This window comes from Salvelinus sp. IW2-2015, linkage group LG25 (genome assembly GCF_002910315.2).
Source record: "Salvelinus sp. IW2-2015 linkage group LG25, ASM291031v2, whole genome shotgun sequence".
Taxonomy (NCBI): domain Eukaryota; kingdom Metazoa; phylum Chordata; class Actinopteri; order Salmoniformes; family Salmonidae; genus Salvelinus; species Salvelinus sp. IW2-2015.
The window spans coordinates 10,442,347-10,456,360 of NC_036865.1; the positions used below are offsets into that span (position 1 = coordinate 10,442,347).

The following is a 14,014-nucleotide window of genomic DNA, read 5'->3' on the forward strand; positions in this document are numbered from 1 at the left end:
CACACACACACACACACACACACACACACACACACACACACACACACACACACACAAACACAAAGTCTCTTTCCCCTCTTAAATCCTGGGCACTCTGACAGCACACATTAAGATCTGCCTTCTCAGCATGAACACATCATAAAAGTGGACAGGCAATTTCTGTTTTCACCAAATAGCCACGCGAGCTCGTTCTGCATCTCTGATTTTAATACACTCGACAAGCGGCTTAGCAGCGCTAAGGGAGAGTGAGCCGAGCCGGAGGGAGAGAAAGAGAGAGATCCGAGGGAGCGATTTTTGTGATATATGCCCCAATGCCCCTAAATCCATTTCTCCGTTTGAAATATCAACTAGAATTTGATTAATATGCAAATTCATGGCGAAAAGGCTCGTATAACTCTCTCAGTGGATAGTAATTAATCTCCGGTTAAAGTAATTTAATACATATATTCAGTTTTGTCAGCGACATGCTTAGTTCAATAGCCCGTAAAATTGAAGTTTGAAGTGTTAAGGGGCTCTATAGGAACGTTATAACAAAAACTTTCAAATGTACCCTCTTTAGTGATCAATCAAGCTTCCCCCCGGGTTAATCTAGCTAATTTCTCACATCAAATCATAATAGGGTGACATGCCATTGAGCCAAGAATCGATGATGTTTTTCTTCTTCCTTTCTTTATAATGTTATCCACTTGATCCTACACTGATGAAAAGCTATTTCAACCACTGAAAGGACTTTTGTCCAGAATTTATTGAAAAGCAAGAATTTAGATTATTTCCATTATCCACTAGGCTTACAATTATCCAAACTATGATTTTAATGTAAACGAAATATGTTCACAATTACGTACCGCAATAAAAAAGGAAAAATACAATAAAAAGACCATTGCTATCAGCGAAAGTGACATCTGCCCGCATGATAGGCTACGTGAATTAAAAAAGGAGACACGCAAAAAAGCTAAAGGAAAAAAGAAAATGGGCTTTGTTTAGCCCTACATAACTGTGGATACATTTCAAAGATTATTTCAAATCAAATTACAAATTATCGAGAGGGAGAGAGAGAGAGAGAGGGGGGGGGTGTAAGGTGAGGAGGTGATGTAGTGGAGGGGAGGAGAGGGGCGCAGACCCTATTGTTTCAGCAGAGACTCGTGCATCAAACTTCAATTTTCCGGCCGATTGAACTAGTGATTTTCTTCTCTCTCCTGAGCTGAAATACATTTACAATGTGTGGATTAATTACCATATTGAAGTATTGGGGATTGTGCTTATCTTCGCCACGTCGCCACAACACCTCATACAATAAGGAACTGAGACCAGCACTGGAATAGCACACTTTGTACTGGTCACTATTTGGCCCTGCGTTAAAGACATCCACATAAGAAACCACGTGGAAGCAAGATATCTAAAGTGGGCCTACACTCAGAAAAAAAGGTTCGGGATAGAACCAAAAAGGGTTCTGTGCTTGCTTCATATATGGCACCACTTAAGGTTCTATATAGAATCGAAATTGGTTCTATATAGAAATATGGAGCCCAAGGGTTCTATAAGGAAACCAATTTTGGTTCAGTGAAGTAGAACRCATGGGGTTCTGATCAAAGAACCCTACAAAAGGGGTGCCATATATGAAGCAAGCAATAGAACCCTTTTTGGTTCTATCCAGACCCTTTTTTTCTAAGAGTGTAGGCTTCTCTACAAAAAGGGGTGACGCTTCACTGTTCTAGGATATGCATGGTACCTAAAAATGCAGAAAAATAAGTCCCAAAAACAAATCCTCGACCTCTTACCTACCTCTGCCAATCAAAATTGAAATGTTGCTCTGTTAAATGAATAGAGCTGCATACAATATTAATAACGTAAAGAAAGGAACTTTGTCCACACAGCAATGTATGCCTGCAATGGTTCATTCACAAAAATAGCATATTCACCAATACATTTTTTTGACAAATGTATTGATAGTAAATAGTTTTTGCATAACTTGGTATTAATAAAATAATCTGACATTTACATTAACAAACGCAGGGCTTTAGCAGTATAAATCAGCCTCCTTGTTGGGCTAAAGTACCATGTGCGCGAGTCATAGGCTTGCAGTCTCGAGCCTGTTCTGCSGAGGGATATCATCTTGAGCAGAGAACATTTTTGCAGGGAAGGCGGCCTGCTTTCATTTCCATACTTTACAACCAATACTTATTGCAAATGGAACAAATGAGGGAGCTTATTAACACAGCCCAATTAATGTCAACAATCGTCATTTAATAATAGAAACAATTATACTATAATTATTATAARATTATCAAAAAGTGTGGTTATGTGGTCATGTGTTACTGTCGTGCTACGTTGTTGTCTCTCTTTATGTAGTGTTGTGGTGTCTCTCTTGTCATGATGTGTGTTTTGTCCTATATTTTTATTTTTAATCCCAGCCCCCGTCCCCGCAGGAGGCCTTTTGCCTTTTGGTAGGCCGTCAGTGTAAATAAGAATTTGTTCTTAACTGGTTTGCCTAGTTAAATAAAGGTTCAATTAAAAAAATGTAAATACTAAAAACAATATAAACCGTAGCAATAAACTAATAATAAACGAATGATGATAAGAATAAATGAATTGTATGTTAATAATAATTATAATAACAATAATAATAATAATAACACTATTGTTGTTATTCTTACTGTTGTTATTATTATAGGTTATTATTAGTATGCCTATAATATAATATGGTAATGTGAATGTGGCTTGAATTACAATATATTTTAATTAAACTAGGCCTAATTGAAAACAAGACATTTATAGTTATATACTATAGTAGCCTAGATAGTATTTTAGAGTAAAATCTGTTGAAYAATTATCTTCAATGCTCAATCCTCCAAGTCGAGTTTTACACTAGTGCTTTTGTAAAAAGTATCGAACTCCATAATAAATTATTAACATCTTGGGGTCATATTATTGCGCTCTCAGCTTCATTAAAAGTGCCATAGACAAAGAAAAAAAGGAGGTAGCTAACAGAAGAACACAAAACGATAAATCAAAGCACTCCACCAATCGCACAAATGTCACCGTTTAAACATTATGAGACTCCGCTATACTTAGCATGAAAAACACCCAGGCCACAAGATAAAATGCTGACAGATCTATCGTCCAAAAAGCCAAACATATTATTTCTAGCCCCACACACAAACACAAAGCACAGACCAGCCCCTCTCCAGAATAAGATACTTCAATTGTGATGCATAGACTTGTTTAAAACGCGCGAGTCAAAAAAGCATCGARAGTGACAGCAATGAGCACAGATGCCCTCAGTTGCAGAGGGGCTATGTATGCATTACTGCCTTTGTAACAAAAATTAAGCTAACGGAGGGTTAAATCAATCCATCAAATTGACTGGAAATTGTGAGGAAAATTCAGAAACCATATGGCCTCCAAACGTTTGTGTCTTTTTCTGTGTGTTGGGTCACGCTTGTCTCCGTATTGCGCGCGGCTGGAGTCCGCCCATGCTCCATTGTGGCTGTCACACAGGGGAGCAGTGCTCATTTGTTCGCCGGTTTCACGCTTCTATGCCGAGAGTGAGCGATAAACGCACGAACAGCATGGAGAAGCTGGCCCAGAACTCGACGTTTTTGTCCCTCTTTTATGTCCTCGCTCTGTGCTCCAGATTGACGTTTCTCACAAATTCTATTGAGGAAATGACAACACACGTCGCCGGGTCAGAAGGCAGGTTTTCAATGTGTTCAATATGCTTTCAATGTGAAAGAGAAACGATACTTTGGCTTGAGGCGCAGCAATTTGATATTATGTAAAAACACAAATAAAATATAAAATATATAATTATAATAGGCCTGTAGAATGCTGATTGCAAAAAAATATGGAATTAAGGTCCCAAAATAATTTAATGTCTAGCTATGTTTCCATAAATGCTACTAAAATAAGTGGTCTATGAGGAATAGTGAGAAACGAAATGTTTTATTTTGAAATACATTACACTTTATACATTATGTTTAAAATGGTGTGCTGGCATTGAAAGGCACTTACAGGTATGCAAACCATTATAAATATATTAAAATGTGACTGATATTACAAGCAACCAGATGGAATATTATTTATCTTTGATTATTATCTTAGAAAATGTCTTCCCATCGTTATCAAACTGTTTAAATATGTAGGCTTACGATATAGTTATAACACCTAGCATATGATGTGTGTTTTTCAATCTGAATGCCTCTGTGTAATATTCAAACCAACAGTCGTTTAAATTACAATTAAGTTAAACAAAAATAAAACATGCATTGAAATGATTCATAGGTTGAGTTATTAGCTAGTGGCATTAGCTCATACCGGGAAGATTGTGTGTGTGTGTGTGTGTGTGTGGGCAGATCATTTGTGGATAAATTACATATTGCTTTTCTTTAAACTATTCCACGTTGGTTAAATGAATGGATGAATACAATAACTGTCTGCATCTGTTGTTGCATATAAGACACAGTCCATGCGATGCTAAGTGTTCTTCATAAAAGCCTCATGATGTGGTGCATAAATGGCACTTTAGTCGTGGTAAGAGGGAGATACAATGGTAAAATCCTCAGTCATCCACGTCAATCTCCTCATCCTCGGAGCAGCCCTTGCTGCTAGTATGGTCTGTATATGGCGACGAAGGGGAGGACAATAAGAGCTTGTTCGAGGTGTTGCGCTCATGGTTCGATAGCGAGGGTGACTCAGATCTGTTAGGGCCCAGCGCCCCGTTAGCTGCGCATTTCTCCAGTTCGGCTAGTTTGGCCATCTTCTCAAACGACACGGTTCCCACGGCTTTGGCCGACTCCACGTCCGCCTTCATCTCCTCCAGGTCGCGTTTGAGCTTGGCGCGCCGGTTTTGGAACCAGGTGATGACCTGCGCGTTGGTGAGGCCGAGCTGCTGTGCTATCTGGTCGCGGTCAGCTGGACTCAGGTACTTCTGGTAAAGGAAGCGCTTTTCCAACTCGTAGATCTGGTGGTTGGTGAAGGCCGTGCGAGACTTCCGGCGCTTTTTGGGGTTATTCCGRGAACCGAATAGTGTCGTGCCGTCTCGGCCTGTGAGAGGATATATAGAGGATAGGGATGTTATCCTATAGGCATTTGGTGAATCACCAGGCATAATGTCGCTCCAAGAAACCTTAGAGAAATAACTGCTAAAATAATAAGAGAACTATGCATGTATTTCTCCTCTAAAACCACCACCACCACCACCAACAACAACACCAATACTGTCAATAGTCTAAACGTATCGTAATAACAGACGATAATAATCATGTGATACAATAGACCTAATAAAAATAATAATCTTAAACGAAATATTAAATTAGTTTGCGTTATTATGTGGAGTATTATTTTGCTCCATGTTTACGCTTAGGCTAATTATTCGTTTTTTCATGGTGGAACTAGTCACATTTAATCTATTTTGTTCACATAAGAATAACCAATTCGATACACATATTTTGCAGAAATCCAGGATATATATTTTTCTAAGTTCCCTCTCAGTTTTAAGCTCTTTGGCAAGGCTCATTGTGCAAAAACATGCTTTTAAAAGCATGCTTTTCACCGTGTTTTTATTCAATACTCAAATGCTGAAAGACATATGTGTGTGACCAGACCCACTGCAGGCACACACACACACACACACACACACCTGACATTCATATATTTTTCGTTAGTTGAATTTGTAGCTGAATTACACTAGGCTACACAGTCTGCACATAATAACTAAATCGGCCAAACAAAGATCTGACTGTCCAGACTTACCTTCCGCCGCTTGAAGAACACTGACTTCGAGCCCTTTGAAGGTTTTACTGGCGAGCTCCTCCAGAGCGCAGAGTGGGGAGGTTTGGGTGAAAAGGGCCCGGCTGGACAGGCTATGCCCTGAAGAGGACAGCTTCTCGCTGGAGGAGAGCAGGTGCGCGGTCCCGCAGCTGGAATAACTTCTCTTTACCGAGGGCTTGTTCAGGATGTCCTCTATACTGAATGGCGTCAGGGGCTTGTTGGAGTTGGCCGGCGGCGGAAGCTGGTCCAGCGCATTGCGTCTTCGGTCCTCCATAACCATGGGATCTTTGGAGGTCATAGTAGTTTATCAGGTGACACTTCGGAGATTTGTTTATGCTCTGGTTATACTTCAAATAAGTATGCCTAAATGAAAAGTTGTGGGAAATGTGGAGAATGGAAATCCGATCACAGGTGCTTCTGCAACCGCATGTTGGTCGCTTTGCCGCAGGGTAGGGAGACTTTGAGTCCAGTTAAAGTCCCACTTCTCCTGTCTACTGTTACGGGGTGACGCACGAGCCACAACATGAAACCATCCCGTGGACAGTGATTCCCAAAAAGCAGCCGCAATTGACCACCACTAACAAGTTATTGTAGATTGGAAGGTAATCAATTATGGACACTGACACACATGCAAACTCTCTCTCTCTCCCTCACTCTTTCTCCCCCCACTTTCTCTCTCTTTGTCACTCCTTGACTATGATGCGGTCCAGTGTAGGATTTAGCATGAGCGAAGCAGCGGTAATTAGAGGGCATGGCCGGGGGAGGAGTCGAATTGGATTACTTAATGCTGTCACACTTTCGACTAATCAGCACTTCATCGAATTACATGTTATCCTTTTCTGTAGAATAGCCTATTTGGTTACCACGTAATGTAGCCTACGCATGAACAAAATATGTTGAACAATGTTCAGATCGAATTACCTTTTCTAAAATGCAGGATAATTTGCTTACAGTTACAATAGGCTAATGTATCTTATATATATATATATATATATATATATATATATATACATTATTTTTTAAACGTTTTTACTTGTAGCATAATTTTCGATATAGGAAGGTGAGACGTGCACTGGCTATGCCTGTGCGTAAAAGTTAGTCTAGTGTAGATATGCCCTATGTTTTATAACGGTGTGCTGTATATTTTATAACGGTGTGCTGTTGTGAAGGCAGGCAGTATATCAGGTTAATAATACTTCCGGGCAGAGAGACAACATCACCCCCTTTAGCCTTGCCAAATCCTCTGCACTATAACTTACGCACAAAGAGCCATCCTCCATGCGCAATGGGAGATATTTCACCTCCTCACTGCCTTGCTGCAATGGTGTACAAATATGGTGTACAAATATTGATCTATCYCAGAGGTATATTTGCAGTAGGCCTACTGTTTAGAAATGAAGTGTCAGTTTAACCATCCAGCATGATTTCACATTTAGACTATGGGCTGCTACACACTAAAAACAAATACATGGTAGTGCTAAGTAAGGATTATTTGGCTTGTAACCATAGCGGATCCCTTTTTGGTGCTATATGGAACCTTTCTTTGAAGTCTCTATAAAGAACCCTAAAAATGTCCTTTCTCAATCTCAAAGGTTCTTTGTAGAACCATACAGGGTTTAATATACATATTATTTTGTTAAAATTCCATAGGTTTTTATTATTGTGTTTATTAAGTTGAATCAGGGTCCCTGGGGAGAGAATTGAGAAGTACTGACTTAGTCAACCGATCTCAATTGATACAAGGCCATACGTGAGTCTTTCACAAGACACGTCACTAGCAATAGTCATATATAACATGTAATAGCATAACACAACAGAACCCTTGTTTGAACTACAAAGAACCATCGAAGGGCTCAAAGGGTTCTTTGGGTCAGTATGGTTCCACATAGAACCATCATCCTTCCCAAAGAACCCTTGAGGAACCCTKTTTTTMTGTGTGTGTAGGCCTATATCATATGTTGATGTAGGCTCATTGAAATAATTGTATGGCTAGGCTATATCTCTACTAAACATTTTTATGTTGGCTACATGTTTTAAGCCAGATCAATGAAGCCCAGCTGTATTCAAGCTTATCTATAACGTATTCCAGCAAGTTGTGAATAGTATCCTGCTGTGATACAGGCATCTAGACCAGGGCCTCGATTCACAGTTGTGATGTAACTTAAGCATTATGATGATCATACCAGGTGCAACGTTATTTATGAGCTAACCTTTCAAGAGTTTTCCCCAAACATTCGCTTTTATTTTATTTAACCTTTATTTTGTAAGGGAGTCATACTGAGACCAAGGTGTCTTTTACAGATGAGCCCTGAATTACAGAAATTACAGAAAATACACACATCAAAATATAAATGCTAAATGCTAACAGAAAGAAAAACACGGTCATAAAAAACGAACACATTTATCAGTAAGAAGAACCTCAATCAGCCTTCTGAATTGCCCTTCGAGGCATCAAACGTCCAATTTAGGAATATTTAGAAGATTGTTCCACAAATAAAGTGCAAGAAAACTAAAAGCTGATTTACCTAACTAATTTCCAAAGTTAGCCATCCCTGAGACCTGGTGTGGTAAGTCTAAAGTTTAGTAATGGTTGGTACAGTGGGAGTTTTTGTCAAAGAGCTTTAATACATGAAAACATAACAATGTATCAACCTATGTGACATCAAAGAGGGACAAAAAAAGTTCTGGTAGAGAATGCAGTGATGAGTATTAAAACTGTCCCTTGCAGTGCGCTCTGATAAACACCATCTAACGTCTTTAATGAAGTGTCAGCTGCGTTCATATAGATGATGTCGCCACAGTCTAGGACCGATAGGAACATCGACTGAATAATCTGCTTTCTACTATTTAGTGAGAGGCAGGACATATTTCTATAGAATAAGCCCATTGTTATTCTCAGTTTCTTAATTCTTAAACAACTAATCATTATGCTTTTAAAATACAGATTTAAGCAGAGACACGATCAAAGTACATACATGGCCTTCAGAAGGTATTCACAACTATTTACTTTTTCCAAATTTTGTTGTGTTACAGCCTGAATTTAAAATGGTTCAAATTGAGATTTTTTGTCACTGACCTACACACAATAAAAATACCCCTTAATGTAAAGTCACAGAATGCGTTGCATGGACTCACTCTGTGTGCAATAACAGTGTTTAACATGATTTTTGAATGACTACCTTATCTCTGTACCCCACCCATACAATTATCTGTAAGGTCGCTCAGTCGAGCAGTGAATTTCAAACACAGATTCAACCACAAAGACCAGGGAGGTTTTACAATGCCTCGCAAAGAAGGGCACCTATCGTAGATGGGTAAAAATAAAGCAGACATTGAATATTCCTTTGATCATGGTGCAGTTATTAATTAAACTTTGGCTGGTGTATCAATAGACCCAGTCACTACAAAGATACAGGCGTCCGGAGTCCTTCCTAACTCAGTTGCTGGAGAGGAAGGAAACCACTCAGGGATTTCACCATGAGGCCAATGGTGACTTTAAATCAGCTACAGAGTTTAATGGCTGTGATAGGAGAAAACTGAGGATGGATTAACAACATCATAGTTACTCCACAACACTAACCTAATTGACAGAATGAAAAGAAGGAATAGAATAAAAATATTACTAAAAAATGCATGCTGTTTGCAATAAGGCACTAAAGTAAACTGCAATAAATTTGGAAAATAAATTAACTTTATGTCCTGAATACAAAGTATTTTTGGGGGCAAATCCAACACAACACATCACTGAGTACCACTCTTATTTTCATATTTTCAAGTATGGTGGTGGCTAAATCATGTTATGAGTATGCTTGTCATTGGCAAGGACTAGGGAGTTGTTTATGACACCAGGTGGGTGCAATTATTTATCAGGTCAAACAGAAAACCAGCAGTCTCCGAAAATGGTAGGGTAAGAGTTGAATACTCCTGTCCTAGAAGAAAACCTGGTTCAGTCTGCTTTCCAACAGACACTGGGACACAAAGCAATCCTTTCAGCAAGACCATAACCTAAAACACATGGCCAAATATACACTGGGGTGGCTTATCAATACGATATTGAATGCTCCTGAGTGTCCTAGTTACAGCTTTGACTTAAATCGACTTGAAAATCTATGGCAAGACTTGAAAATGATCAACAACCGACTAGACAGAGCTTAATTAAATAATTTTCAAAAGAATAATGAGCAAATATTGTACAATACAGGTGTGCGAAGCTCTAGGAGAATTACCCAGAAAGACTCACAGCTGTAATCGCTGCCAACAGTGATTCTGTATTGACTCAGGGCGTTGAATACTTATCTAATCAAGATATATTAGTGATTTTTTATTTTATTTTATGTGTTACAAATGTTTCTTCCACTTTTAAATTCAAGTGCATTTTGTGTAGATCGTTTACAAAAACATACAATGAAATCCATTTCAATCCCACTTTGTAACACAACAAAATATGGAAAAAGTCAAGGGGTGTCAATACTTTCTGAAGGCACTGTATGTTTAAATCATCAGAGTTCTTTGTATGCACTCTAGAGAACAACATATACTTAGTTTTACCTGCATTCAACACTAATTTCAGGTCAATAAAGTTTTTCTGTAATGCAATGAAGGCAGACTGTAGTTCAGATAGAGCCTGGTCAACAATAGTCTGCAATACCATACACAACAGTATCATCGGCATATAAGTGCAGGTTACAATTTTTAACAAGTCAATATTGTTAATGTAAACAGTAAAAAGTATAGGACCCAAAATTAATCCTTGTGGGGCACCTTTCATTATGTCCAGAAAACCTTATTAAACACCATCAGTAAATACACATTAAGTTCTATCTGTCAAGTCATTTTTAAACCAGTTACATGCAGCCTGGTCTAGGCCAATAGAGGAAAGCCTCTGAAATAGCAGTGAGTGATCAACAGTATCAAAAGCCTTTCACAGATCAATGAAAAGGGCAGCACAATGTTGCCTTTAATCCATACAGTTAACCACTTCATTTATAACTAAGGATGCGGCAGAGATAGTGCTATGACCTGGTCTAAAACCCGACTGAAGTACATTTAGAATACGTTTCATAGATAAGAAAGATCTTAGATAAGATATTGTCAAGGATTCTAATATTTTAGCTAGGCAAGAAAGTTGAGTAATAGGGCGATAAAAATGTAGGTCACAAGGGTCACCACTTTTTTGAAAGGGGAGTGCATCATATGATCAAAAGAAAGGGAGCGCTGCTCTCAGATCAGCTTTCTCCATTAAAATATTTCCCCCAAACATTATAATTACTTCACAATGCTGACGAAAGATCGGTTCCTGGAGAGATATACCACCTACTGCTGCAAATATTGAGGCTGCTTATTCTAATGCTTACCCAATAAAAATGCATTAAATCATTGATTTGGCACATCATTGCGCACATGTTAGGCTACACATCATGAATTATATTGAGACAAATAACAGACAGTAGCTTACAAGTAGCAAAATAGAACTCAATCGATTGAACATTAAATGTACCCTATTTCAATACTGTTAATATTTTAATGCAGTTATCACGGTTTTCATTTGAAGCATTTGTATAGGTCGCTTGTTTCTATCAATTTCAAAGAAATTGGCAACTTTGTTTTTGTAGTCAAATTTGTTCTGAAGTTATCGGCGATCACAGAGAAACCATGTAATTCTATGTTTATCGGAGATCTTCTGTGTATAAAGTGACACGGTAGGGCAAAAAAATAATCTAACGACGCATTTAGCTGTTCTGCGAGTGGTCTGAGGCAGGCGTTAGATTACGAGTGTTTTCAAGTGCAACGTTAATAAGAATGGTTTTGGGAAACAGCTCGGAGATTTAACGATGCTCCTARGAAGGTTTTAATGATGAACTTAGCATTAAGATGCTTTTGGAAAAGGCCTAGCCTGTTATTATAGGCTATAGGTCCATATGTAAATACAACTACTAGGCTTACTACTAGGCCTCCTACTAATAATAATATTATTAATYATAATAGCAATAATAATAACAACCATAATAATACCACTAATAATAATAATAATAATATAGACAATTTGCTATAATTATTATATAATTTTTCCTATTTGTCAATTCTGAAATAGCCTTGCTAATAATGCAGCAGAACATAACGCGGCATTAAAACAATCAATCTAGCTAATAAATCGTGATTAACATTGCAACTACATTTTTTTTTTAAATTCATWAACAATCCTATTAGTGTACAAATCATATTTGGAAAGAAAATTATAGCGTACACGTTAAGCGCAGGGCCTATGTGGTAGCTGGCGTTGAACGCTCATGCAGTGACGCATAGGTTGCGTTCCAATAGTACACTCCGCCTTCCATGGATGCATTAATAAATATGTCTCTACTGTAACTATACGTCATGCACCTCCACCTATCACAATTAACGCAGCGGGACTTGTTTTTTAAAGTGATTAAACGCCACAGCCAAGACAGTAGTCTATTAATAAATTATCCCATGCGTGATAAAAACAAGCAGTGAAATTAGGCTATAATTCGTGCGATGAAGCACACTGGGTGAGTCATTTGTGGAGATATCCAACAATATGATGAGAACAGATTATATATTTTCAGCCTCCAACAGTCAGTTGTTTCATGTCCAATCCTTGACGCCCTCGGGCAATTTACTGGACCCAAGCGAGTGACATTTCAGAGGCTGATCGCTTTCTCTCACAGATTTCTGTCCATCACAGATTTCTTCTGCACGTGACAATACTGCTGTAGCATGTATCACATGTTTTCCTGAAAATGATTTAACATGTAGATAACGCCATCATGGTCAAGATTGATTGACAAGGTTTAGGATGTCTGCAATCAAAGTGTAACAATGAGTAGTTCAGAATAATGACTTTGTTACACAAGTCACTTTATTTGGTGACAGTTTTATTTTGTAATTTACTCACGGCTTCCTCGCGCGTGAGATTTGATTACACGGGCATTGTTGGATCTTTTCAGGGTTCCCCCCTCGCCTGCTCGCTTGACCTTTCCATACTCCATCATTGCACCCACATCCGTGTGGATGCATTTGATACCCTCTAAGAAATTGAGAAACACTCATATTTTCACGTAGGTCTTGATTTCGTCATCAGAAGAAATATCTACTCAGGCCTTTGAACTTTTGTTGGCCTATTTCTAAAAGTCATGAGAGAAGTGAATTCAGGGATCTATACATGGGCCAAACATAGGCTGGAGGCTAGAATAATCCAATTAAATAAATACATTATCGACTATTATGAAAATATTCGTTGTTCCTATGAAATGATTAGCCTATATTTTACCTGTGTTTACAGCCTGACATATCTAGGCTATCCCACTGGACCCACACTGGTTGAATCAACATTGTTTCCACGTACTTTCAATGGAATTACGTTGAACCAACGTGGAATAGAAGTTGACTTGACATCTATGCCCAATGGGATGTTTTCATTGTGTGTGGAAAGTAAGCCAGCAAAAATAGCTGAAATATTAAAGCTGCATTGAATGATCAAATTGTATTCCATTTGCATCCGTTTTGGGGGAAGTGTGACCTTAAATACTAAACATTAATAGATATTATGAATAACACATTGATTTCCAAACTTCTAAGCATTATGCTTAATGACATTTCTGGGGTTTGGGCTATAGCTAGACTACACAGCAGTCAGTATGTCAATATTCAACAGTGTATAAAGCCTATTCAAAAACCTATAGCCTTATCCCCTACTCCTTCTATTTGCAGATCTGAAGGAACCTCATAGGTTTAGGAAAAATAGCACAGGCCTCCCCTAACAGCAATAGAAGGTGAGGTGGAGCTATCATTGTACTAATCTGGTTACAAAAAAACAAACGGGTATAGGCTAGGGGTTATAGGGTTGCTGCCAGACGAACAGTGGCTCTCAAGGGCAGACATGTCGAATGTGATTATAGAGGCCTGGCCTATCTGCCATTCATATGCCCATTCATGGGACTGTGGCACTTATATTACACACTGCCGTGGGCACACACACATACGGCCTGTTAGACAGATGCCCGGTGCTAAATGCCTATGTTGACTGGCCTCTTGATGCGGCTATCGGCTAGTCCCACATACAGATGCGTGTCATCATAAAGCTGATGGGTCCCCAAGAGCAGACGAAGACAGCATAACAGATGCAAGATATGCTGGCTAATGATGAGGACGCTATCACTCACATCATCTAACTCTATAATACGAAGAGTACATGGTATAACCTTCCATTTTTCCCCATCCAGTA

The 14,014-nt window shown here is 38.7% G+C and overlaps 1 protein-coding gene across 1 annotated transcript; it reads right to left on the reverse strand.

Moving 5' to 3' along the window:
- Nucleotides 1–3,926: 3,926 nt before the first annotated feature.
- On the reverse strand, nt 3,927–6,466 carry lbx1a (ladybird homeobox 1a). Its single transcript, XM_023970280.2, has 2 exons — nt 5,752–6,466; nt 3,927–5,043 (listed from the first exon to the last, which is right to left on the reverse strand). The coding sequence occupies exons 1-2, from the start codon at nt 6,065–6,067 to the stop codon at nt 4,559–4,561; spliced, it is 801 nt and encodes a 266-aa protein (XP_023826048.1). The 5' UTR covers nt 6,068–6,466; the 3' UTR covers nt 3,927–4,558.
- Between the last annotated feature and the right edge of the window lie 7,548 nt (nt 6,467–14,014).